At 42.2% G+C, this 27,942-nt stretch overlaps 4 protein-coding genes across 6 annotated transcripts in view; 3 read left to right on the forward strand and 1 right to left on the reverse strand.

Annotated features, from left to right (window-relative positions):
• Positions 1 to 2,308: 2,308 nt before the first annotated feature.
• On the reverse strand, positions 2,309 to 2,986 carry LOC128303438 (60S ribosomal protein L38). Its single transcript, XM_053040386.1, has 2 exons — positions 2,851 to 2,986; positions 2,309 to 2,778 (listed from the first exon to the last, which is right to left on the reverse strand). Exon 2 carries the CDS (start codon positions 2,775 to 2,777, stop codon positions 2,565 to 2,567), a length of 213 nt encoding a protein of 70 aa, XP_052896346.1. The 5' UTR covers position 2,778; positions 2,851 to 2,986; the 3' UTR covers positions 2,309 to 2,564.
• A 304-nt stretch (positions 2,987 to 3,290) lies between these two features.
• Positions 3,291 to 16,493, forward strand: LOC128302148 (carnitine O-palmitoyltransferase 1, liver isoform). Of its 3 annotated transcripts, none has more exons than XM_053038896.1 (12): positions 3,291 to 3,538; positions 10,969 to 11,325; positions 11,391 to 11,527; positions 11,598 to 11,754; positions 11,842 to 12,285; positions 12,354 to 12,869; positions 12,950 to 12,975; positions 13,482 to 13,544; positions 14,929 to 15,067; positions 15,135 to 15,383; positions 15,460 to 15,819; positions 15,899 to 16,493. In XM_053038896.1, the coding sequence occupies exons 2-12, from the start codon at positions 11,185 to 11,187 to the stop codon at positions 16,028 to 16,030; spliced, it is 2,364 nt and encodes a 787-aa protein (XP_052894856.1). In that variant the 5' UTR covers positions 3,291 to 3,538; positions 10,969 to 11,184; the 3' UTR covers positions 16,031 to 16,493. The 3 variants fall into 3 exon arrangements, with proteins under 3 accessions (XP_052894856.1, XP_052894854.1, XP_052894855.1); XM_053038894.1 differs by lacking the exon at positions 13,482 to 13,544 and adding an exon at positions 14,183 to 14,248; XM_053038895.1 differs by lacking the exons at positions 3,291 to 3,538; positions 13,482 to 13,544 and adding exons at positions 8,243 to 8,370; positions 14,183 to 14,248.
• A 1,032-nt stretch (positions 16,494 to 17,525) lies between these two features.
• Positions 17,526 to 18,628, forward strand: LOC128304848 (cytoplasmic dynein 2 light intermediate chain 1). The gene is made up of 2 exons (XM_053042089.1): positions 17,526 to 17,675; positions 17,741 to 18,628. The coding sequence occupies exons 1-2, from the start codon at positions 17,526 to 17,528 to the stop codon at positions 18,626 to 18,628; spliced, it is 1,038 nt and encodes a 345-aa protein (XP_052898049.1).
• Positions 18,629 to 20,909: 2,281 nt separating this feature from the next.
• Positions 20,910 to 27,942, forward strand: part of LOC128300796 (protein numb) — a 31,722-nt gene continuing 24,689 nt past the window's right edge. The window contains exon 1 of the mRNA XM_053036994.1: positions 20,910 to 21,026. The gene's annotated coding sequence lies outside the window, so the exon portion shown is untranslated. The remainder of the gene's footprint in view (positions 21,027 to 27,942) is intronic.

Here is a 27,942-nt window from a genome sequence, read left to right on the forward strand (position 1 = left end):
ATGGTTTGTAAACCATGTAAACCGTGATGTTTGTTTGGATGATTATACTTACTTACTCAATTACTCATTGACTTATCAGGAGCTACAACCATTTCGTGGTATTGGCCTGCTGCAGGAATCCTCTGAACCACTCACGGTCGAGCGCTGTCATGAGCCAATTCATTATTCCGGCCTTTCTGGCGGACGCATCAACGCTAACACTCTATCTTAATTTGGATCTACCACACATTCTTTGTCCTTGTTGACAATTTAAGGTAAAGACCTTAAAGGACTTTACGGTTTGGGTCATGTGGTGTTATTTTCATGACGTGACCAGCCCACCGGAGCCTGTCGAGTCTAATCCGCTGTACTCAGTCGTACAGCTAATAGAACTCGTCATTGAAGCGACTCCTGCATTGTCCTTCCACACATATGGGGCCAAAAATCTTTCTGATCATCTTCGCGAACGCGATTAAAAGAGTTACGAATCCGAAAATGAGAAATACCATTTGTCTCATCCACGCTACCCGTTCGTAGAAATATTGCATCGCGTGGATGTGCACGTTTTTAACATCTTTAAAATGGTTTTAATATTTCCTTTTCGGACACATTTTTTTTTCGGAGTACTCGAATGGATTGTTTGCTGTGCTGCGACTGTATCTTTCTTCTCTTGTTTTTTCTCTGCATTCTCAATTCCGAACTACTGACCAACTTTTCAAGTACATTACCGATTAGTCCTCCGATGGCATTGATCTTAGAAGTGGCCTATGAATATTCTATATTAGACCAAAGTTTCGATGTTTTGACTTCGTCGTCGAACAGAAACAAGTTCCAGGTATTCGTAAGCTCGTTATAATTTTTGTTGTTTTTGCTCGTTAAACGAAGTGTCTTAAACGGAATTGTTACCGTGGGGCGGCTGTCAATTCATACTTGAGTTGAATTATAGCACATCACCCGAATTAGGATGATACGACCATTTCCTAACAATTGGCAGCACCCAATTTCGTCCGGCTTTTGATCGTGAGTAAACGGCGGAATCGACTTACGTGAGTAAAGGCCAGAGTCGTTCGTAAACGAAAATCGCCAGTTCGTAACGGTACTTAATCAAATGATAAGCGAAAAACTGAATTATAGCTGTGCAAAATTGACAAAAAAAAAACGGAAATTACCAAATCTTCAAACCAGTTTTTGAAGGTAGGTTCGACCACAGGCAAAGGTCGAAACCGGTTGGACCACTTGGAAGCACGCACTATGAACTTCCTGTATCATAGTCGACCGGAATCAGAAGATATCATTCTCCGTTTTCATATTTGACAATACATTTGGTAAGCAGGTAAACAATTCTCAATAACACCCTCCGTGTTGAACATTCGAATGGCTCATGAAGTCGACGATATGTACTTCCTTACTTATACAATGCTATAACCGCTTGCCTGCTGTAGGAGTCCTCTATACCGCTCACGGTCGAGCGCCGTCTTCATCCAATCCATAATCCCGGACTTTCTGACAGACGCATCAATGCCATCACTCTATTTGCGCCTACCAAGCCTCCTCCGTTCTCTGTATATGCTCTGAAAGGACTTACAGGCAGAGTCGTCTGGTGTCATAGCCATGTCATAACCAACCCATTGGAACCTAGCGAGTCTAATCCTTTGTACGGCAGTGAGTCGACGATGTTTACTAGATGGTTAGATTGTACTTCTAAGATGATGCACTATAATAAGGAAGAGTTAAACATAAGAAATACGCTAATCCGCTGTTCTTCCGTGGACAAACTATATAAATACAACTAAGCGTCAACGGAAGAATCATCGACTAGCTTATCAAGTCTGTAAGCAGCGCAAAACGAGACAGATGCAACATGTTTGAACATATACCCACTGATGCCTACAAAGGGTACCATCCAGACAGTTCCAACGACTTCATACGGCTCCAGACGATTCCAGCAATCGCAGCATGAACAGATGATTCCAATTCCCCGCTCTTGATCGCACTAATCGGATCCGTATCGAAACGGTGGGCATAGCAAGCATATCGCACAGTTAAAAAAAATTGTAAATTGTTATAATGTTGTTTATGAACAAATCTAATAGTTATTGCAATAAATAATTCCAACAATATTGTCGGATTCCGTAACCCCATAGGTTAAATTTTTCGATTAGCAAATCTTCCAAACGACTGACTAGCGTACTAAATTGTTTGCTGTACTAAATTAATTATCACCAACAGGGATGTAAGCTGTGAATTGATTTGCGTTAGATTTGCAAGATTTTACAATCGTTTGACATCACTTCTCCTCGATCCTACACCGAGGGACAGAAATCAACTGCAGCAAACAACATTCGTTGTATCGATTCGTCTCACATACTCTTTATTCACCGCCATCACGCATGTGAAACTGCTGATCAGCTTCTTCACATTACACATTCTGTGTGCAGCCGCAAACACAGAGTACACGAACGAAACACCACATTACTTCACGAGAGGCTGTGCGGAACGATTACCGGTCAAACGTCAAACCGGAATCCGCCCCGTCCATTTCACAACAGACGCAGCGGCAGCAGCTTCAAAGCAACACCGCCACTTCACTTCACTTCCTTCACCTGCAGGCCAGGGGGCAGCGACTGCTTTAGCTTCTCTGCCTTCTCCATGTCCTTAACCACAAGCGTGTACAGGTACCGGGAGCAGCGGATCTTGAACTTGGTGTTGGTCTCGTTCTTCTTTATCTTGACCGCACGCGCATCCTTCCTGCGGGCCTTGATGAGGAAGTCTTTCACTTCCTTGATTTCCTGCGGCATTCTGTAATTGAAAATAGCAGGCAATCCCGTTAGTACAGCTCACAAACGTTCCATAGGTCATTAATTCTATTACTTGTTAGTAAAATTGCGGTGAAAAACGAATAAAATTCACTCCGCCTCGGTAACGTGCGTGTTGTTGACGTTAGCGACAACCCGAAAAGAGAGAGACAGGGACAAATCAACCGGAAACTGTTCTGACGTACGTCACACATCTGCATCAGTGCTGCTCTCTTGCGATAATTCACTGTACTACTGCGTGGCAATTCGTCGATCGGTTTTATTTTTTCGCAAAAACATATTTATTCATTTGAATATTGATTCCTGCTCGTTTCCTGCATAAAAATAACGATGAATAGATGAGAAAGTGTTTCAATTTCTAAATTTGTATGCACAAAGGCACAACGGCGATAAATATTATCTTGTGTCAAACGGTCACAGCTGTCAGTGTCAGCCGACTGTATGGCCCGACCTGCCACTTCGCATAGCAAAATATCAAAACTTGAATGCGGTCGGTTCCTCATAGTTGGAGTCCCGTTTTCTCTATTTTATGTCGTGTTCGTTTTGCGTAATCAGTGTATAGTGGTAATTGAATTAAACGCACCAAACTACGCGTATTACGAAAAGTGCTTTTATGCTGTGAACATATTTTTAAAAACATCCTATCTTCACTGTCAGTGGAAAAGGGTAGAAAAGGTGCAAAGGCGTATTCCGTGTTGCGTACAGAGAAAAACGGAGCAATAGCGCGGCTGGGTGGTGCCGAAGTAAGTGTGATTAAAAATAGAAAGAACTTTGAACGTCGACACTATTTGTGACGAAGATTCCGACGCAACACATCGCGGATGTGAATTTTTTTATGCTAGGCGCAAGTTGTCCATAACCTTTTCTGTTGCATGGTTTTGGACACCTTTCTGTCGCTCACCAACTTCTAGAAACATGATCAACTGCGAGGAGAATATGGAATTCCTACATTAAATTGAGCATACGATGGCTTTGCTATAGCTAACCAGTTGATCAAGACGGTAGTAAACAGAATTTTCAATTCGCAGAATATGCGTGAGAGTAAATACACATACATAACGTGATGTTCCCGTTCGTCCTTGCCAGTCGGCATTCCCGTTTGTTTGGTTTCGTTTTTCCACTGACCTACTTTTGTGTTTCGTGCACCCTCCTACAACGTGCATGTATGCGTATACTCCTAAGCACACACATACATCTGTGGCGATGCGTGGCAGTAAGCATGGTAAACATGTACGGTGTACTGTACATATGTTCGGTTGTTAATTTCAGCTAAAGTAAAAATATTTAAACGATATTAAAAATTCTAAATGATGTTCAGGTGCTCTATTCAGGTGTTGCTATTTCGAAGCAAAAAGCAGCTTCCCATGGCGGGAATTGACATTACAAACAGGATGTATTCTCCGTAATAACGTGCTAATCACATCATTTGCCTAATCTTTTGCCTCGAGTATCGAAGTACGGCAAACAAATAGAAATCTTCTCGAGTAAACAAATTGCAACATAAAGGTTAACACGGTGAAAATATTTGTGGGATCAAGGCCAAAACATTGTTCGAAAACGAACATAACTACACATCATACATAATTAGAAATGTATATTTTGCATTAATATCTCCACTATTAAGCAGAAGAACGTCAGATGTATAATCTTTATCACTTATTGTGAATTGCTTTTTTATTATATTGTTAAGTTGCAAATTACTTATTGATACAATCATACAAAAAGAATTCAACTTCGTCTAATAAAACCTTTAATTTTGGCTTCCACACTCAAACATTATTTTCTGGGCGCCAAAACAGCTTTCCCTTGGCTGACCTTGAAGGTCTTTTCGTTTTGTTTTTATTCGAAACGAACGATCTCCAACAATCCAAACTCTGGGCGCTCTTTCACGCAAACAACAGGCAAAACGCACCTTATTTGAAAAGAAGAGAACCGAAAAATGGAATCAAATTATGCAATCATTCAACGCAAACGAAAAACTAAAGCTGCGACAACAAACCGCGTTTCTCAGCGGTCAAAGTCCTTTTCAGCGACAAACCGCATGAATGTGTGTACGCGTCTGATGAATGAACTCGCCCGCTTGCAGCAATCACTCTCACACACAGCTCCAAAATAACGCCGCAGTCGTTACAACCGATCGGTCGCAGCTGATGGAATGGCCACCATTTTTGGAGCGGGTGCTAGTGGGTTTGTACCACATTGAAATCTTTGGGGAATGGAAGAATATGTCGGCTTCTAATTGTCCAGTTAATATGCCGTTAATATCGTACATTGTTCGTTTGTAACAAAAAAAAAGCCACCTGACCAACATCACTCTATAGACCCCTCTGTGACGTCGATATTTTCCTAGGTTAGGTGGGCGAGAGATGTAGAAAACTAGTTTTAGGATTACTGCTTTGTGCCTACACCACCAGTACAATTGTGCGCGTTTTAATGCTTCAGTAGTTGTTGCAAATGTGCAAGCTATCGAGACGCTCTCGATGCTCTGTTGATTGTTGTAATTTATTTTGCACAATCGACGCGAGAATGGACGTACTGCATCACAGATCCCGCAATTCCAAAGGTCATACGTTCATACGATCAGCGTGCGTTTAGAACATACAGTGGCGTGAATCAAACATGATCATGAAAATGTACCAAAACCGGCTAGCTTGCCATTACCGTGTCAACTAATGAAACTCACAAGCATAACTTATCGTCCAAGCTTAAGCTATATTACGAACGGAACGGTCACTGTGGAAGCTTCGCTCACTGGCGTATCAGTTGAGTTCGATTGTCAATGATCAGTCGGAACTTCCTTTGGGGAGTTAACATCGCTGGACAGGCTTATCGTGGGATTTGCTCCGACAAATGTTACTTATCCATTTTGAGTATATATTTTTAACTTTTTTGACGCCGTTCTTCATCGTATTCCTTGCTTATCAGTCAGTCAGCTATCTGTTAGTAATGTTTTAGGTAAGGTTTTCCGTATTTGTGACCTAGAGAAGGATTATTGGTGAGCAGTTGCTTTGTTTCGCATAACGATGTTTAGACAAAATGTCCAAAGCCAAAATGCGATCAACTGATAAATATTACAAATCATATGCGAGGTCAAACGTAAGACGCATTAAGAACTAATCACACATGGAGAAATAAACCGAAAGATATTTTATTATATTCTATGAAAATAGTTAAGCTGAACTATCAAGAGTTTTTTTTTAAGTTTTGAAGAACAAAATTATGTTTTTACGGTAGGTGTTATATAGGAATAACAAACAGATCTTATCTAATTCATTATTCTTATAGGATTCATGAAAATTTCGAATAGAGATTCGGATTCATTCATTCAGTTCAAAGATTCATTCATGAATCTGAATCACATTAGCTCATCACTAATAAGAATATAAATGAACCATTCAAAGTCCTTTGGGATGGCTCACATTCCGTAGAATGGAGTTCTGGGGTCGGCACCGTTTTCACGAATAGAGCCAGTTGGTAGAGAGAATTCTAAAGTAGTGATGGGAAAGATTCATTTTTTCGGCTAAAAACTGACTGTAAATTTAAAAAAACCCTGATCCGATCGTTCGATCACAGAAGGAACGGAACGAACCTAGTCGGTTCGGAACGAAATTCTCATCACTATTTTGAAGCTGCGGGCTACAGACTTGAAACGAGTTTTCAGACAAATAAAATAGACAATAGGGGAATAGGGACATTAAGTTTCGATTTTTGGAGTAAAATAGCTCTTAAACACCACTGTCTTCATTATCGCATGCGTTTTGGCAAGTTTCGCGTTGAAGCAACATTAGCAAACTTTCAGACCGATCAATAATTAATTGGTGGGTAAAATTAATTTTATTGCAAAATGTAGACATATATGTCTCGTTGATTCACGTATATGCTTTGTTAGATCTTGTGTTGTTCTTGAGGGTTTTTACAATTATTTATCTGACCGAATAAAATCTATTAGCAGGCCGGATTTATATGTGTCGCAACGCTTTTCCGTCCGCCACTGTATTCTATATGATGATGGTTACGTGTCTATATGCTGATATGCCCTATCCACCGATAAGTTAATCATTTTTTTGCGCATAACCATTGCCACTTATCACTTCCTCGTTCCAGGGCAGGATTTAGTAACCGGTTCGTTCTAGATCCGAAGCTGATAGGTTTATGAAAAGATTATTCCTTTCGCAGTGTCGGGAAACACACCAAGCATTAATGCGACGCTGGCTATATCCGTGCAGTGAATTTGCTAAAAATCGGCACACGTTTGACGTAAAACTTGGCGTGACGGACGAGCGACACGATGGTAATAACGTTATGCGCTCCCAAGCCAGATTATGCTTTATGCTATTTTTCACAACAATCATAGTCAAGTAGCGAACATTTTCCTACATTCCCCATCAGCCGGCGTTCTCAGCGTTACGAGAAGCGTTCTATTTGGGTTGGTTGAAGTTTCACGACGCCGCGGCTATATGTAATCATCATAATCCAACCGGCTCTCGAGACAATCGTCGCGAGCCGTACAAATACATGTGGATTGTATTTTGCCGGAACTCGCTAAGGCTGCGCGTGCTTCACTATCGGCGACCTACGGCGCAACGCTATTGCCAGAGGGATGGACTTTGTACTGGTTCGCTTCGCATTTACGTCACTATCGCGAATTCGGTTTTCGGGGCGTGTTGAGTATGCTTTTGGTTGATTTTTATGTATTTGATGCTCGGACGCAAGAATACCACAAGAATCAAGTTTTTTTTTGGCGGAGAGAGAGAGAGAGAATCGAACATCTTGTTTTACGGTTGACAACTTTCCGGTACAAAGGTGAAGTATTACGGGTGCTAAATGGAACATTGAACCCAAACCTCTGAGGCTTTTCCTGTGTTACAGGAGGATGTGTTTTTTAATCAATCACACATTCAATTTGGGCACATGTGTCATCAGGTTTCAACGGCTTAGCATTCATTAATCGAGGATTACCAGGGATCACTAGACGCGACTAAAGCAAAATACGCTGACTAATAATCAAAGGTCGAAATGCTTGCAAATATAAATATGAAATATAAAATTCCATTCTATTACAGACACAAAAGTCACTTCGATAGCACCTCACAGATGCATCGTGCGACTGAAGATCATATCTTTCCAGTACTACTGCCTTTTTAGCTTTAGCCGAAAGGAAACAAGAGCCGTAAGGCAAAAATAAGGTACGGAGGGATCAGCAGTCGTTCGCACAACAATGTCAAGAAAAAGTCACATCTCACCAGCAAAAGCCACACCACCACTGCTGTGGTCACACGCCAACCAACACGTCAAAACACAAAGGTGCGTGACGTAGAACATGCGTGCTGGACGCATCTCCCTTTCCCCCACGTCCTCCATCGGTTTGGGTGAACTTCGGTTCACGGCAACATCGTCGGTGGCAACGAGCGTTAGTCGACGGTCACTAGTCATTGCGCGCGGTTCGTCGTCATTGTTCTGCTGACGGGCGTCGTCCATATCATTATTATCACGCACTGGCAGCTTCCACGTGAGGTAGTGACAAGCGGAAAGACGTGTTTAGTTCGTCCCCATACAAGGCTGCAAGTTGATAACGGTAGTGTGGACCCCCTTTCCCCATTTATTCCATTCATACTGTGACTTCTCGTTGTTGTAGTGTTCGGAGGGTAATGTGGTGATATATTAATGATCTTGCATTCCAATAACCGAATCATCTTTAATCTAATTTTTAAGTATCTGAAGTACTGTGTGAAGCCTTTCAGCAGATGTTCACATAAAGCGTACATACCACCACAGTGCAAAAGGGCTTCCGAGTGCTGGTTGTGATCAAGGTGCTGTGACTGAAACTTACTATGGTGGGGAAATTAACCGTCTCTGAGACCAACCATCAGCTGGACTCAAACGATCTTGTCTCTTTGTGTTTGTGTCCGCTGTGATCAGCCACAGAAAACCTCAACCGTTCCATTCGATCGATCGGGAAGGTTACAGACCAGCCCTTTTGGTATTCGATCTTTGGCGGCTTGAGCAACTTCGCGTTTCGAAACATAGTAAAGGTACAGAGCCCGCGATCACCGCATAGCCGTTACGAGAAGGGCCGTTTCATCAGCATAGCTTTTAAATCGAGTATGCATCACCCAAGCGATCTTCACGATCGTGATCGATACCTGCCGAAATTGGAAAACATTTGGAAGCCGAACTGTTTTGTAAGTGATTTCTGGTGAAAGGTGGAGTTTACGGTGTTGTCTACCTGTATTGAAACTGGACGACCTTAAGGGCTCTGTGCGTCCCCACGTCGCCACCACTTAACAACAGTGTTTGTGCAGGCAGGCCGGCCACTAACGGGGATTGCTTAAATGTAGCAGGAACAGTGCTCGGTACGGTGTGAACATCGCGCAAATGAAGGAATGCATTACTTCCTCATTAGAACTTGATGCTTGACCCGTTTGCCTGTCGCCACACGGTTAGGTCATTGTGAGCAGTAGATTTAGCTCCATCGAATAGGTATGCTCTAATAACGAAATGGAAATAAATGGCTCTCACCTTCGCACTTGCCTCAACGACCTCTTCCGTGTGGCAGACCGGGGCGCGAGCCGAGCGGTGTAGGTTTCAGGCGAATGGAAAGTGGAAAGTTTACTGTTAAACTTTATAAGCCTAGCCCAGGCATGTGGCGTGCATATGGTATAGTAGTTCTCTGCAGTTCGAGAAAATCACCCCGACACAACGAATTGTTGCCGACGGTGGCGCGAAGCGTTATGTTTGGTTGCTGCACGTGGAAACAACCATATCGGCTCCGGCCGAGCACCGTGTTGGAGTAAACAGTTTTCTCCAGATTTTAACAGACACTCTTCACACGCCTTCACACTGACCAGAAAACGGTACGCTTGGAGTTAATTTCAGCAGAAGCTCAAATGCCGAATGGTGGGCTTTTCAATGTCAAACGCAAACAAATATCGCCGTTAAATCTGCGCGATCCGGTTTCTTCAAAACCATATCGACATTTCGTAACCGCAGCACCGTTGGCATTGGACGGTTCGTACGTTTGTGCATTCCGTTCTCCTATGTGCGCCTATGTTCGCCTATGTTCACCAATGGCAGGCATTTCGTGCGGGGTAGCCTTTAAGCTCTCAAGGTCAATGGAAGTGATGATTTTGCAATCGAATCGAAAGTTACCAACCGGAGAGACGCAGTTCGGCCAGATTTCGATGCTCACAGATGGTTGGTACGGTTGGTTTGCCGACGTAATGTACTGTAGATAAAAGTCATATTCATTGTTGTTGCATGTAGTGTTGTTTTTGAGGAAGGTCATGCTTGTAAATGCAGTAAATATATTGCAGAAAGAACTGTTTTTGTTGAATGCAGTGTTTGTTTGTTTTTTTTTCTATTTCCTTATCAAAAGAGTGTTGTTTTTCATCAAGTGCACACCTTTGAAATGCTTACACAACAACGATAACAAACGTGCTGCTCACGATTGTACTTCAGATTTAAGTTTAATATATAATCACGTGAAAATCTTTACTATCGTCATTGACCGCGTGTAGAAATCTTTCCGTGTGTTCGTTATCTGTCGTGTTATACGTCGCCAGGAGGATCAGTGAGAGTTGATAAATCTGGAAAGGTCACGAGTGTTTCAAAACATAAGCAACATTGTTTCAAGTTTTTGTGGAGACAAATACAAGCGCGAAAAATTAAAATATGCGTGACACAAATGAAATCTATCAAAGAATAATGCTTGATTATTCCTTTTTTGCTTGTGCTTGTTCCTTAGAAGTGCGTGAGTTCTCCCCTCCACTGAATGCTGTCCTGAGCAATTATAATACTTACACTCCCCCACGGGCCGTGCACCTGTTACTACAATGAGTGTGAAACAGTATTAACCTTCAATCTTCGCCGCAATCAGAAAATATGGTCAACAGCAGCGTGACTGTACGTTTTCCATCATGCTATTTATCTGGAACCGGTTGTCAGTACCGCGACCGCGACATGCTTTCTTAACACACTGATAACGTTTGTCAGTTCCCGAGCTGAAACTTATCAGCATAGACAGCGTTTTGTGTTATATTAGGAAACGACGAACCTGTTGTGAGTGGTCCGAACACCCCTAATCGGTGTGTCCGGTGGTGACCTATTTTGATATCTAATGCATTATTCCTTTCGTATTGTTATTTATTTACTCTTTTCTTTTGGTCTTTTACAGTGAGTTTCGAATATTTTTATCAGCTTTACCATATCACCGCGATCGTTGAACTTAACAACGGGTTCTGAACGGTTGTGATTGAACAGCGAGGGAGCAATTATCACGGATCGTAGCCCGATTGCGCTGGAAGGTTGAGTTACAGACGGAAGTTGCTGAAAGTTGTGAAGTGTGATCGAATATTGCTGTATTTGTACCGGTAACGTATAGGCCGGTGCAATGGCTGAAGCACATTCAGCTGTTGCATTCTCATTCTCAATCACCCATGAAGGATGGGACATCAATTACGATCGTGAGGTCTTGGACCTCGTCTGGCAGTCAGGTGTCCGTTCGTGGAAGAAGCGATTGGCTCGATTCCGGGTATGTGGAAGGCGAGATTTCGTTTAGAATTCTTTCCATCATTACTCATTCACATCACTTTGCAGACTGGAGTACGCAACGGTGTTTATCCGGCTCACCTACAAAGCCTGTGGTTGGTGATAGCGATCGCGATAGGACTTCATTTTACACAACGACACGTTCCATTCGATCTGGTGGCCAAATGGTTATCAATTTTACCAGGGTAAGCAAATTGTACGGCAAACAGCGCTTTCGCATTGGTTAACATTATCATTATTTTTCTATTATTCTAGCAATTCACTCCAATGGCAGTTGACGGCATGCTCACTTGCCGGGTTGGTAGTATGGCTATCGATTTGCTACGCAATGCGCTATTCATTAAAACTGCTGTTGATGTACAAAGGGTGGATGTATGAAAAACGTGCTCCTGGTAGCAGAGTTTCCTTACAGGTATTGCCCCAGATAATTCTAGCGGGTGTAGTTCGTTATGCCATTGCTAATATGTGTTTTATTTCATTCTATATGTTTCACCGCCAGACAAGACTGTGGGGATTGTTTGTGAAAGTTCTTGCCACCTGGAATAAGCCAGGACTGTACAGCTTTCAAGGATCGCTCCCGAGGCTACCGTTGCCAAGCGTGCAAGATACGATGTCGCGTTACCTTCGCTCCGTTCGTCCACTGTTGGATGATACCAACTACAACCGTATGGAACGGCTCGCGAAAGAATTCCAGCTCGGCATCTCTACAAAATTGCAACGATATCTGTTCCTCAAGAGCTGGTGGTCTACTAACTACGTATCTGATTGGTGGGAAGAGTACGTCTATCTGCGAGGCCGTGGAGCACTGATGGTAAACAGCAACTTTTACGGCATTGATGCTATTTTCATGCACCCGACCAAGGTACAGAGTGCACGTGCCGCTAGTGTGGTGAACTTGTTGCTACAGTTCCGCCGTACAGTTGAACGTCAGGAACTAGAGCCGGTAAGTAGGTGTAGAATTTGCAGCAACTGATTCCTTAGTTTAATACATTGGTTCAATTACGTTTGCAGATTCTAGTGCAAGGTTTGGTGCCACTGTGTTCATGGCAGTATGAGCGTATCTTCAATACCGTACGTGCTCCCGGAGTAGAGAGTGATAAGATCATTCACTATCAAGATTCGAACCACATCGTCGTACTGTACCGTAGCTGTTATTACAAAGTTATCATCTATCATAATGGTAGAATTTTGCGCCCGTGTGAGCTGCAAATTCAGATCGAACATATCTTGCAACAGGGTGCGGAAAAACCCCAACCGGGTGAAGAGTTGTTAGCTTCGCTGACGGCCGGTGATCGTACCAAATGGGCCCAGATTAGGCAAACGGTGTTTGCCAAGGGAGTGAACCGCACATCGCTGCATACCGTCGAAAGTGCTGCGTTCGTACTGTCTCTCGATGAAAAACCCTTCGAATTTGATTTGGCTCATCCGGAAAAGTTAGATCAGTTTGGACGTTACTTGTTGCACGGCAATGGACACGATCGTTGGTTCGACAAGAGCTTTACCGTGTGTGTTGGTAGCAACGGAAGGGTAAGCATATTCTGATAAGTAAAAGACGATTTCCTATTTTTCAATAATGCATCGTTTACTTTACTCTATTGCACATATAGATCGGATTTAATGCGGAACATACTTGGTAAGTTGGACTGTTCATGTTGTCTTTTCATGATCATTTAATTTCACAGATTATCACTATTGTAAATCGATAGTAATAGATGCCAACGTATCAATAAGACGTGTCATTGTTATTTCATCGTTGGATTCGTTCTGTAATTCTCGAGGTGTCCTTCGACAACAGTGTTAATTAGTGCAGAATCGTGATCGTTTCCGACATCCAAATATGCAGCAAATTGTTTCATGCATTTTTTATTCTTCTTTCAAATCTCATTTTTGTAAAAAAAAAAAACATACACCAACAATGATTTACCAACTCGCCGTACAACGTCCACATCGAATAAACAATTCACCAACCAAATGCTTTTTCGCGGACATCATAATCACGATACTCCAATGTAATTCGTGTCGATCTGATTCAAACCATATTGAACATCTATATGTTATACGATTCGATCCGTTATCTCACCAATATTCCCCTTCGCCAATCCCGGCCGTACGTCGTTTCGTCATCGAACACTTACACAGGGCGGATGCAGCCGTTATGTCGCACATTTGGGAAATGTTGATCATGGGAGAAACTGAGCAGCGGTAAAGTGTTCAACGCCATCTTATTAAAACGTTTGCTTTTGTTCCTGTTTTGCTTATGTACATAGTTATTACACAACGGTCTTGCTTAAAGAGACCACTATTTGGATATGTGTTTCCTTGCGGAACATTCGCACGTGTACTGCTCAGAATGAAAATGGTGATAGCTACTTTTTCGGTAGAAAATTGTGATAATAATGGATTAAGATCACTTTGTCGTTGTAAATATATTCACATTATGCTTTAGTTTCTGCATTTGGTTCCACAATAGCGCTGGTTGTATTCTACAAGAAGAATGTTGGAAAGGATAATCAGTGGGTGTATTGAGCTGTTTAAATGGACAGGTGATGGTGCGACAAGCTTCTTTTTCTTTCACTGACAAACAAACAACCGGGGAAAATATACCATTGGACCGCTTTATCGCTTTCTTGAAGACTATTTTCTCAACTGATCTATTTCAATACGCCAAACTGTACATAATATGACAACATTTCTATCCGACGTTTCTGTACACACTGTATTCTCTCTTCATCGATCGATAAATAATCCATTCAAATCCCAAAACCATTTACCATGATTACTTCTTCCAAACTTTACGTATAACTATTACTACTGTTCTATTGACTTCTGTTTTTCACCAGGGCTGATGCACCTGTTATGGCACATGTTTGGGAATATATTGTCGCTGAAGAGGCAACTACTAAACGGTAACGGATTTAATATAAAGACCATCCTGTCCAAACCCCAAACACACTGACGAGCGTAAAACTTACTCTTAAACAGTCTACACTATTACGTGTAGCATGAATGAAGCATGTATTCTAACCCAACTAATCTCTCATCATTCCATCAAAATTGCCGTATGGAACGGAGAAGCATTCTTAAAGAAAGTCGTAAATTCGGTACTTAGTAAAAAAAAATTTCACGTGAGCACAACTGCTTCAAATTTTTTAATTAAATTCATTTATCATAATTTTTGCACGGTTTTAGTTTCATTAACAAACAAATTAAAAATGTTCGATCAAAATTATGCTTTACGTAGGGCTATAAAATGTCGTATGATTCATGCTAATCGGTATGCGAGAGAGTATTAGAATGCACTTTGTGATTATTTATTTATTCCATGCACTTGAAACAATACTTATTTACTAAAATACACATAGCTTAGCTTTTAATTGCTTTTGTTTTTATTATTCAAATGCATATTAATTTGGTTTTAGATAAGCTTCTAACAGTAGTTTGCTATGCCAGTAGTTATCGTTGTATGCTAATTTGCACAAAGCGAACTAACACATGAAATGTTCTTTACTGTCTCCACATTTTCCTAATTAGTTAAATTCTTTTTATCATTTTCGTGCACATCGATCACAAACATCGGATGGAATAGATATGATGAAAATGGCAACACTGCTGGCATTCCTGAATTTGAACCACCGACTCCCAAACGTTTGACGTGGGACCTGAACGACAGAGTAGCGCTGGACGCTATTGATGAGGCGCACATTTCCGCCCAGAAGCTGTTGAATGTAAGATTGTTTGTTTCATCAGTATGTACGTGAATTGTAACTATTATACTTTGTTCCGATTTGATAGGATGTGGACTTGCGGATTCTGGTACATGATGCGTACGGTAAGGGACTGATGAAGACATGCCGCCTTTCCCCGGATGCCTTTATTCAAATGGCGCTCCAGCTGGCGTACTATCGTGATGCTGGCAAGTTCTCCCTCACGTACGAAGCATCAATGACGCGGCTGTTCCGCGAAGGTCGTACGGAAACCGTTCGTCCGTGCACAATTGAATCGGCTGCGTGGGTCAAAGCAATGCTTGATAAGAATGTTGCGGTAAGTGGTACCGAACATACCTTGCTAGGGTTTTTTTACATAATATTCATTGTTTCACTTTATCCCCATGAAATAGGCCCAGGAACGTGTTCGTCTGTTGAATGCGGCTTGTGAAAGGCACCAGCTGGGCTACCAGGACGCAATGTGTGGCAAAGGAATCGATCGACACCTTTTCTGTCTCTATGTCGTTTCTAAGTATCTGGAGATCGACTCGCCCTTCCTGCAGGAAGTGTTGAGTGAACCATGGAGATTATCCACTAGTCAAACGCCACACGGGCAAACATCCAAAATGGACCTGAAGAAGCATCCAAATTGCATTAGTGCTGGTGGCGGCTTCGGCCCTGTTGCCGACGATGGATATGGTGTGTCGTACATCGTGGCCGGTGAGGACCTCATCTTCTTCCACATATCGTCCAAAAAATCATGTGGAACAACGGTAATGAACGCAGCGCACATGATTTGATTGCACACGCACATAAAACTTATGATCTCATTTGCCTTATTTTACATTTTAGAGCTCGGAAAGATTCGCGCAAGAGATTTGTCGCGCCTTGGCTGATATGAAGCATCTTTTTGAGGAATATCGTAGTTTACAGAAGAAAACCACCTCGTCCGGTACCAAATCGGACAAATCAGAGGCCAAATAGTGATATGTGTGGATGTTACAGCAATGAATGCAATCCCTGTTGCAACACATATCGTGCAGAAAACATCAATACGTTTATCAACGGAACCGAATTTCTACAAACTCTAGTGCGTTATAGAAAGGTTTCATAATCGTTACTGCAGCAGACGATCTATCTGTGCACTTTTCTTTTGATCGAAGGTTCTCCCATCGATATTTTGTTCCGCACAGGATTTTATTTGTTAACCGATATTGTATAGCTGGAGCTGTGTGATGATTAGTTTTCCGTTAAAAAGTACTAATTGTGCTGATATTTGTTGGAAATAGTGATGTAATGTGAAGTGCAATGAGGTCGATATACGTTTTCCATCAATAATCTAGAATAGGCAAAAGAAAAAAAGATTAGGGCAAATAAAAAAAAACAACAACAGATGGAAGCTTAGTCGACGGCAATCTATAAAGGAATGCATTAAACACTACTAAAGCACATCACCCGGAGAGAGGAGAATTTGGTTGATTAGAGCGTGCATTAGAGAATAAGCGTGATCAAGTGCGATCATACAGAACTGCTGCTAACTATGCAATCATCAATGCAATTGAAAGACATACCAACATCAAACACACAAAATGTTACACACGAGGTCAAGAGTGAAAGGGCGGCACAGAATGCTGCAAACAACTGTTTATTTGTTTTTTCTTATTAATTTTCGTTGAAGGTAGTGCAAAAAGTGTTTGTTGTAGATAATATTAGATGAATACACCCACGCAAAACAGAGAAACTAATGGTAATCGATATACAGAAATAGCGTAAATGAAGGAATTATAAGCTGTGGTGTATGGAAGATTGATAAAAGAGGGAGTATGTGCCCGTTAAGACAAACAACTGAAGCTAGCCACTTTTTAAGCAGTTTTACAACTTAGTATAAAACCATATTTTGGAAATAAATACACGTGTACATCAACAAAATATTGTGCCGTTCTGTTATCCTATTGCTTCCGTCGCTCCAAAATAGAACAATTTAGATCTTTAATTTCAATGTTTCGTTACCATCGTTTGTAGGAATGTTTTGTTTAACTTATTTACTTATTTTTATCGTTTAGGTGTCATGGGACGCTCTTATCAGAATACATCTTTGTTACAATGATATTTAGCTCACTTTTACTTTAATTTATCGCACTTCTTCATTTATCTCGTATAAACACGGATGTGGGAAATATTTATGGCCCAATAGTAAATATGGCCCAAAAAATGAAAAATGTGCAAATACTCGTTGCAACAAGCCAACAAGAATGCGCTAGGAAATGGTATGCACCTACCTACTTCTGCGTTACTATGGCGAGCCACTTCTGTTTACCAAACAATTCGTTGTTCGTAGCAACGTAAAATGCCACTCCAGTTCCATTGCCAACCGTCATCACGGTCTGTTATCGGAAGGTTGTAACATTTAATCTGAGCGTTTTTCGTCTTTTTTGTGCGTCGTGTGAAACCGTCGTATTTTTATCAAACGAGATAAAACATGAGTGAACTAAACTCGATGGAGGTTGATACGACGGAAACAATACAGGACATTGCCGTCAAGTTGGTGACAGAGCAACTAAAAAATGAATCCCGGCTCGCTACAGCGCCAACCGAGCGTACGGTTTTCGTGCTCGGAAGCAAAGGAGTAGTAAGCATTGGTCCTCAAGTCGGTCCAATCAACTTGTTTAATGATTGAATTATTTGTCCTTTCAGGGAAAATCGACGCTCATCAATAGATTCCTAGATCGGGATGATGTACCGCGCCCAACACTGGCATTAGAATATTCGTTCGGCCGTAAAACTGCTTCGGGACAGGGAGCCGAAAAGAATATATGCAACGTTTGGGAGCTGGGTAGTTTAGCTAACTCCAGCCAGCTAATAGAAATGCCCATCCGTTCGCATGGGCTGCAGACGTTCTCTAGCATAATTATGCTGGATCTTTCTCAACCGGATCGACTGTGGACCGATCTCGAAAGCGTGCTGAATGGTTTGAGGCAAGCGACTGGTAAGCACGCCGCTGCTGGACAGATCGAGGAAATGAAGTCACTGACCGCCCAAAGGATCGGTAAAGAGCATCCCGATCTCGGCACACTAGAGCTGTTTCCATTTCCAATCGTTATCGTCGGTGGTAAGTACGACGTTTACCAGAATTTGGACTCGGAAGTACGCAAACATGTCTGCCGATGTTTGCGCTCCATCGCACACACGCTCGGTGCCGCTTTGGTGTACTATTCCTCGAAAAACTCTTCCCTTTCGAAGCTTGCCAGAGACACGATGAACCATTTAGGTTTCGGAAGTCCTTCAAATCCCTTTCGTGCGGCCGCTTTTGATCATTCGTCGCCCCTAACCATACCGTTCGGTGCCGACTCCTGGGCACGTATTGGTGTAACGCCTAGTAATTCGGAACGTATTGGACACAGCTTTAGTACGCAAATACCGCAGTTGCCATTAGTAAACAGTGCCGTTGTGCCAGACGATCCGGCGAAGGACGCCGGATTCAAGGAGGCTACGATTGACGAACTGCGTTCGCAAAAGGATGAAGAATTGATGTATGTGCTGAAGGATACCGAGATACGCATGAAGTTCGAAGTGGTTCAGTAGCTGCTCTGCTTCCGCTTAATAATTGTTAATTAGCAAGCACATAACGATGCTAACAAGTAAGCGAACAGGAAAATAGAAAACGTTGCGCAATTTGTTCGTGGCAAGGTTAACAACCTTGCCCAGTTAGCGCCAGTGCAAAGAAATCGACGGTTTACGACAAAACAGAAACCACATCAAATAAAAAAAAATCAGCCAACCCTTGTAGCACACGGGTGCTGGTATAAGCGACCGATGAGTAGTGGTGCTATTCATCTATCCGAAAAGGATGTAAATAAAAACAGTTCTTTCGTGCAGCCATAGAAGTGTGAGCGCATGTGCGACATATGATAGGATCTGAAAGAATTTCGTGCCGCACACACGATATAGCAGCAACAAGAAATTATGAAAATGCATTAACTACTGTTTTACTACTGAGCGAACTATACTAGATCCTCACAATAACTCAAATCTGACAAATTATCTTTTAATTGAAAACTATAGTCAAATTGAAAAAGTAATAAAAAGTGATCCATTTGAAAACAAGAATCAATATAATAAACAAACACGTGTGACGAATACTGTTATTAAAATCTGGGAGATTAATCAATCTGATGGCTTATTCGCATAGTTTTGATAATTTGGGTATCACTTCATTGGATAAACAATCACACTCTCCACAAGGCAACAGAATTTGGTTGATATTAAAAAGAATTAAATTACCGTGTTGTTTTTATATTGTTGGCGTTTCAGATTATTACAAATTTTTTGGGTACTTGCTGTAATAACTAGTAGTATAAGTCTTCCTTGTAACATTTTGATGTGAAAGTTTCTAATGGATACTAAAAAAGTGCTCCACTTAATCTACTGTGTGGGCAGAGGCATAATTCTTCCAGTGCAAGTATGTTCCAGTATTGTTCAAATTTGTCCATCAGCTTAAACAACCGACAACCACTGTGCCACGCTCGGATCTCTCGCGGAGCGCACCATGGAGTCAGCGCGCACGCACATATCGTGGGGATGCGATTTTCTTTCAGTTTAAACCCACCCCTCACGGCGTTTGCTCGCGAAATCGTACGTACCGTGTGGTGGAAACTACGTCGGCTCCGATTTCCATGCCCGCTTGTGTTACTCCGCTGGCATGGAAACGTAAGGAAAATAGCTTCACCATTGGGAGCAGAGCAAGGCTTACGATTTGCCCTGAAAGTGTGTACGCGTTGTAACGCTCATGTTTCGCATTCTGCTCACTAGTTCTTTCGCACAAAAGCACCACGAACGCATCTCGGACGAAGTTAGCCAGTGACACGGTGTAGAGTACACTTTGCTGAGGCTCCACCGGGTGCGGGTAAGCAAATGTTTGGTGAATTGTGATGGCCAACGGCACACAACCATCCCTCGCCAGCACCGTATCGATTAAATTCTCACTCCTTTCGGCGCGGTAAGGTGGGTGGGTTTTCGTCACGTCAAGCCCGAAACGAAAATTTTCTGCATACACACACAACCAGATGTGGCCAATAGCTGAGGGATTACGGTGTTCCTTGGTAATATAGTACGGCACTTTTCGGCATCACACATGCCCGATTATCTTTGCGAGGTGGTGAATCTTTACTTGCAGCAGGCATTGCGAAAGATCCGTCGAGCTGTTTGAGTCGTGAATTTCCACCCACCGGAAAAGCCCGCATGGTGTACAAGTGTGTCAGTGCAAAGGTATGATGTGCGTGCATGGATGTGTGTGTATGTTTGCGGGAAACTTCCAACTACGTGAAAAACAACAAAACTTCCAGCGCAACGATCTCTGGCGGGTTGAATGCGAGAGAAAATCGTGCATCCGCCTGGCCGATGAATCGAAATCGGTGTTTGGAGTGTTAAAAATTTTCTTTTGTTTCAGTTCGTTCCGTGAAGCGGTGAAAGAAATGGAAAAGGCAAGAAAAGTGTCGGAATCGATTGGCTAGAAATGAAAAAGTGAAACTGGAATTTTTAATTGCTACCACACTATAAGTCAACTCCGGCAAGATATGCTACACTTTCCTACCCCATTCAGTAATCTTGGCCCACAACAGGTGAGCCGAACGAAGCAGGGCGAAAGGCTCGTGAGAAGCTCGTGATAAACGGGCATGGGAAAATTCGTCTGCATAAGTGCATTGTGATAGTAGTGCCGCTGTTGACTGTTCCCGTTCATAGCAGCACGTAACACAACCTCGAAAAGTGTCCGTAATCAGTCACAACGAGTGGTATCGTATCGCACGATTTCGAAATCTCACACCTACGGGCGGCGTTCGAGCGTTGATGCACCGTGTACTGTGCCTGTGTGTGCTCGTGTTTTAACCATTATCGCTGAATCGATTCCACGTTGCAGACAGCACCACCGCATGAAAATAGATAACGTCCGTTGGGGAAGCATCACATCACGCGGAAGCCAGCGGTAAGCGTTCGTATATGATATGATTTTCTACAATTATGAAATGATACACCCCGGATTTACAATTATTACCGCTTAAAACGTGCAAATACACCGCAAAGCAGCGTGAATTGTTACGAATTCCGCGTGGAGTCAGCGGGGCAGATAATCCCTCGGTAGCCGTTCGGCAACCAACCATTCTCGCGAGGGCTTCCGTTGGCCGCAAATGTTATGTAACTACAGCAATGCTTCTTTTATCGATGAGCAGCTTGAAGTATGCTGACGATACATCTCTCAAGCTGTGAAACGATAAGCAAATTCTCACCGTTGTCGTTCTACAGTCGTTTTCGCTGCTGGGCTTCTTTTGGGATTCTGTATGAACGATGAATTCGTCAAACACCAAGAAAAAGAAAACCAAAGTAAGTCAGGTGTTTTAGTGATAGCATTACCTCCGCGTTGATGGTAGCAGGCAATGGATGCCTTTTATGGTCCGATGCGATTGCAGTAATCGGGTTTTCCTACCCTATTCCACATCAAATTGAAGTTTGGAGTTGCAGTGTCGTGCAAATTGTGTAATCTAGTTGACCTCGTTTTGCTTGGCGACCCGTTACAGCGGCAATGTGGCATGGGTGGCTTTTGCTGCACCATTCCGTTTACATCTTCGATCATTTCCATCATCATCATCGTCATCGCCATCAGTGCCATCGAAAAAGGAATGGGTTTCGATTGAAAAATACGTGAGCGGTTGTTGCATTTCGCTGCAGCGTTAAATGGTGAAACACTCCCAACTTTTTAAAGTTTCCAAAACGCCAGGTGTTTACAATTAACTTAACAGTTCTACGAATTTAACGAACTTAATTCTAATGATCATTTGCATTCATAACACTACCCAGTACACGTAAAATATTTGTTTCATTGCCAGTAGAGCATGTTAATATTGTGCAATAAAAAGGGTAAACTCATGTAAGGCGGACAAATGTTACAGCGCGTCGTAATGTGAATTGCAAGACGATCTCTTTGCCAACAACACCGGTTTGACATTGTCGCACCCTTTTCTATTGTACTGTTTCTACCATGACGCTGCTTCCTAACCCATGTGGGAGGCTTTTGGCAACGTTTGCTCCCACACAGCGACAACCATTTAATGTTTATGTTCCTACACCCGTCATGCACAGTACACCTCCTTTCCTGTTAGATGATACGCTGTGCAACGGACTGGAAGAAAATGTATAAGTGTAACGCAAAGCAAACGCATCCGAGGCCGGTGCACTATCGAATTTAGCAACCATCGGTGAATGCGGAACGGTGCTCAAAAGTGCGTAACGAACTAACGCGTGCCCTCGATCGGGTCACTTCCCTTTTGATAGCATAGATTTCTTATTCCATCCGCCTGTGTGCAGCATCGTTTCAAATGTTATTTTGGACAGAATTCTCTTCGTAAATGGTATATCAAGAATAACTTGAACGGCCTGCATCTTATTTTCTTAACTTCCACTAGCTCATGACGAGAAGACCTGCAGAGAGAAGAGAAGGTTTAACGGTATTCGCAATGGTGGATACAAAATAGAATCGGTATCAAATCCCGTCAGGAACTACGGGAAAAAATCGCAAGTGATAGAATAAAGATGAAGTAGTGCCAAGATGTGATTTGAAGTAAAAAGTTCAACAACCTTGATAGTTTGATTTAAATATTCGGATGAAGCTTAAGATTTTTGTGTTTGGAGTTAATATGTATTGAAATTTATTGTTGAAATTATGTATGCATGAAAAACAATCAAAGAATAATGCTCACGATTCTTCTAATGGCTATCCAATTCTTGTCATCCTTTCTCTATTACTGGTTCTTGCATTGTTTTGATGCTAAGTGCCGATAATAAAGAAGAAGTCACGCCTGACTTACATCCATGACTATCTTTAAATAAAGGATTACTAGACTTTGTATTATTATGTAATCGGATAGTTAGACCTTGTAATGATGAGAGCGATAGCAGCAGTCCAAATGAGATTCGATCCACTACTGCTCCTTAGCGTAGTGACTTTAAAGCCCGTGCCTGGCATTTCTGGTTAGCTGGTCTGGATTCTTACCTCGTAGTTGCAATGGATCCTGGGCAAAGAGTCCCTGGACTCCTACTGCACGACTGTTAAATACGTAAATCTCATCCATCATCATACAATAGGTATGACAAAAATAGTTGGACTGAAGCATGCTATTACTATCTACTAGTACTAGTTACTAACAACACATAATGCTTTATGACACAAATCAAACATTTCTTTTATTTATTAAACGGACAGCATAGTCGCAAAAGTTTGGGACTGTTGATTTATTGATTTTTTTGTCCTATAAAGGTGATAAGGTTCTTTTTCCCTCAAACGTAAGCGTTATTATCCGTTGTATCTTATCTTAAAGCATGTTGAGTCATCTGAGGTGTATGAAGAAAAGAGCGAACCCAAACTTACCATGCACGTTTTCTTTTCTTATCTAATATTATACGTGATTGCAATGCAGTTTCATTACAACTTTGATGGAATTTAAAATGAGTCACAACTTTGCTGAGAATGCTTAAATTATAGAGAAAAAGTATTATCGATTAAATCTCGAGTAATTGTAAATTTTCTTTGTTTGTTGTACTTTACTTTTTACGCAATTTGCTAACGAAGCACAAGATTTTTTTTACTTTCAGCGCATATCTCCTTATTGTATCTTGGTACTATAATTTCCGAATTTCCTTGACAGTGAAATATCCATCTCTGAATATCAGTACTACGCACGGGGTAGTGTTGAGTGACTTTGATTCAGATTCATGAAACGGAATGAACCTTTGAACTGAATGTGTGAATCTGAATCTCTATTTGAAAGATTCATGAATCTTCTAAGATTCATGATTCATGCCCATGATGGTCTCCAAAAAGCATCATAAAACACGTCATGACGACTTTTCTGATTCGGTCCGGGATTTGAATGCCTCCTCGCTGTAAGCACAACACTAGTACGGGGTAATTGATCTCCAAAGCAGTTGATCGGTTGATTGATCCAAACCGTACCGGTTTTGTCATTGCATATGAAAGAACGGCACCAATATACCAATGCCAACAGTACGTTTAAGGATCTCCAAGCATGCTCGGAGGCTCGAAATGATTTATTGTTTACAATGAGATCATAAATGATTATTAACCGTAGTTTACGGGTTGTCCTTGGTCGAAGTTTGTATCATTATCATATTGGGTCGAATGTTGATCAGCTTAGAACTGATATTTAACACATCTGAGAAGTATGGAATGCACAATTTCCGGAAAATGCTATTCCGGCAGGAGTATATACCATAGATTCCGACAATGACTCGAGTATTTCTCATACTCCTCAAAAAAAAGTTCTTGTAATACAATTATGAACTTTTTTTTTTATTATCGGTAGAACGACCCTGACGTATATGTCCATCGTCTGTCTGGCAAATCATTAAGAAAAAAAATCTTAATTTGTAACATTTGTAACATAACTAACGTAAAAACGGAAAACATTAAACCACCGTATATTAGTGATAATAATTTATTTCTGAACGTATGAGGTTCGTTCCAATCCTTCTGTGGAATGATCGAACCTAGTTGCATGTAAATTCTCATAGTATTTATTTGCACCTACATATTTTATTCGTCATGAGAAGATTATAATGTATACGTTTCCTTCTGTTACTCTTACTAATAGCTGTAGTGTAAGAAAAGCAACGATCAAAGTAACAAAAATGAGTTGACGTTTGATCAATAAGCTTTTGCCAAATTATTACACTTTTTTAGAGAATCTAAGATTATGCTGCACAGGCAGTCCCCGACATAAGCGGTTCTTCTTATACGCGATTTCGGTGAAACGCGGTTTTTAGAAATTTGACAGCTGAGTTAGTTTATGGCACAAAATTGAAGCAAAAAGGTGATAAATTGGTCGAAAATACCTTCCCTTTTAATTTAAACACTTGTTTTTAAGTTATTTTCATGTTTTCATTCAAAAATTGCTGATTGAATTGCTGAAGTACATGAAATGCAGAGAAAGAAGGCTACTATCCAACTTTGAAATATAAAACGATTTTATTCCCAGATTCGACATACGTGGAAATTCGAGATACCCGGATTGTTTCCAGGTTATAGCGGTCCGCTTTAATAACGTATCTCGGGAACTGCCTGTATTTCATTCTTATGAATGACGGCTATCCGTATGCCACGATATTGTTGTGTAGGCTTGAAAGGTTAGATTCAGTGTGAAAAGAATTTTCTACATAAATAGACAGATATCTACTGAACGACAGACTAGATTATCGGTCAAGAAATTTTAACAAAATGTGGTTATAAAACATAACCACGGTTGTTAATAACTGTAGTTAAGATCGGTTGGTATATTACATCGTATTGTTTACGTGATCATTTTTGGACATTTTATTAAATAATTACTCTAACTTAACATAACATTTTTTGCTTGTTTTGATGAATTTGAATTTGATGAAGTATTCAGAACTCTGATAAAAAATATCATGAATAGTAGGTACATCAGTCTGCCTCCAGCTTCCGTAGCGAGAGGACGTATTTTGTTTGAAAGCGTACCTACGGAGATTTTGCATACGGCAGCCAATGGTCATTACCCCGAAGTGCGATTGCGTACTCAGCGTGTCTACTCGTTTTGGCTGTAGCGTGCTAATCGGTGTCTCCGTCTGTCTCCGATCTTCGCTCGGTAGACAATTGTGTTGTGAGTGTTATCGATCAACAGCGATAAGCAAGCGTACGCATACGTTGCGGAGCGACGCTTTCGTTTCGATCGAGGTTTGTCGAGTGTGGTGTAGTGCGTGTATCTGTTCTGTAACTGTCTATCGTGTGTAACGGTAAGTTTGTCCTCCCGATCCTTCCTTGATCGTTACCTCCGGCTCTACCATGGCGGTAGAGCAAGAGAGTTCGGACTCCGAAAAGGAGATCGAAACCAGCGCGAAGCGTAAACCGGGACGGCCTAAAACCGCTCCTGGCTCTAAAAAGGTGGCGCTTGATGTTCGTCCTTCAACTTCGAAGGACAAACAAAACGAAGAAACCACGCTTGAAACACAGCACAGAGCACGTGCTTACCCTTCCTCCTGGGAAGGTAAGCCGCTCGTGTATTTCATGCCGCGGACCAAACAGCTCGACGTTAGATCGATCGCATCATCGATCTTTAAAAAGTATCCGGGTGTTACCGATGTGTTTCGGATGCGCCCGAACAAGATAAGGGTAACCGCAAAGGACCGGGCTCAAGCCAACGTTATTGCGGCTGACCCAGATTATACGGAGCACTATCGTGTTTATATCCCCGGTAGTTTGGTTGAGGTCACTGGCGTGATCGAGGATTTTAACTATCCCGAGGAGGATGTTGTTAGAATGGGCTTGGGCGTATTTTCATCCCCTGATTCGCCCAAAGTGAAGGTGCTGGAAGCGAAAAAGCTTTATAAGCTTGACGCTTCAGCAACAGAAAAGAGTTTTGTTCCTACCTCGTCAATCCGAGTTACGTTTGAGGGAACGGTACTTCCGCAGGCCCTCGTTATCGAAGGTCTCCGGATACCCATTGACCGACCATACGTACCAAAGGTGGCCACCTGTTCGAAGTGCAGCCGGATTGGTCATGCCGAAGCGTTTTGCACCCGCAAAACGTGCTGCGGAAAGTGCAAAGGGGCGCACGCCACTGAGGAGTGCAAAGCTGCGTCTCAGAAATGTTCGCATTGCCGAGACGAGTGGCATGAGGTTGCGCAGTGCCCCGTGTACCGGAAGCTACAAAGGGAGCAAGTTAAGACGGTAGCCGAGCGGGCACGCGGCTCATACAGCGATGCCCTAAAAGGGGCAAATGTCGCTAATCCCTTTGCGGCGTTGTCCAGCTCGGATGCAAACGATGCATCAACACCGGCTGTCCTGACACAGGTGGCCATGAGACCGATTAAGAACCGGAGGGTACTTTATAAAAAAGTGCAGCGAAAAGTCTTAAAGGCAAAAAAGAAACCTTTGGCACCACAGCGTTCCATGACCAAAAAAAATCCATCTCCCATCATTCCGACACGGGACGCTGCTCCTTCTACCCCTGATCCTAATCCCAGGAAACCCAAGCCTAAGCGATCCCCTCGGACCGAGGTTCCTTTGGAAAGCCTGGCTTTCTCAAAAGAGTCAAGAAGCTTCCCGAGAATCCCTGCCCCTTCCCTTTCCGAAATCCTGGAGTCCCTCCTCATGACCCTAAACCTCCCGCAACCTTTGCAACTGCAACAAAAATTGAAAAGTTCAAAGAGGATCTTGGAAATTTAGCAACGGACTTGCCTGGACCGCTTTTGATCCTGGGAGATTTTAACTCCCATGGAATCGAATGGGGGACCGATAAGGATGATATCCGCGCTCCCATCATTCGTGAGTTCTGCGACAGGTTTGCGTTTTCTATCCTAAACTCAGGAGAGGCAACTAGGATGCCGACGCCGAAAAGTAGAGCAAGTGCACTGGATCTGTCTCTATGTCCTTTAGCTATGGCCCTGGATTTTAGTTGGAAGGTCATCCAGGACCCTATCGGAAGTGATCACTTACCGATAGAAATTTCCTATGTCAAGGGATGTCCAGTTAATGCAAATCCCGTCAAATGTGACTTGACGAGGAACATTGACTGGACAAGATACGGTGAATTAGTAGCCGCTTCGCTTTCTCTTGTAGGAGAAAATTTGCTCCCTGTAAAGGAGTATGAAAATCTTGTCTTAATAATAAACAAGTGCGCCCTTGAAGCTCAAACAAGGGGCACCCACCAAGCAAGGAAATTCAAAAGACCTCCCACTCCTTGGTGGGACAAGGACTGCCAAGCGGCTTTTAACAAGAAGCGGAAGGCATTTAAAGCCTTCAGAGACACAGGTTCCAGGTCATTATATGACAAATATAAAGGACTGGAGAGATTGTGCAAAAACCTCCTGAA

Source organism: Anopheles moucheti, chromosome 3, assembly GCF_943734755.1.
Source record: "Anopheles moucheti chromosome 3, idAnoMoucSN_F20_07, whole genome shotgun sequence".
Classification (NCBI taxonomy): Eukaryota; Metazoa; Arthropoda; class Insecta; order Diptera; family Culicidae; genus Anopheles; species Anopheles moucheti.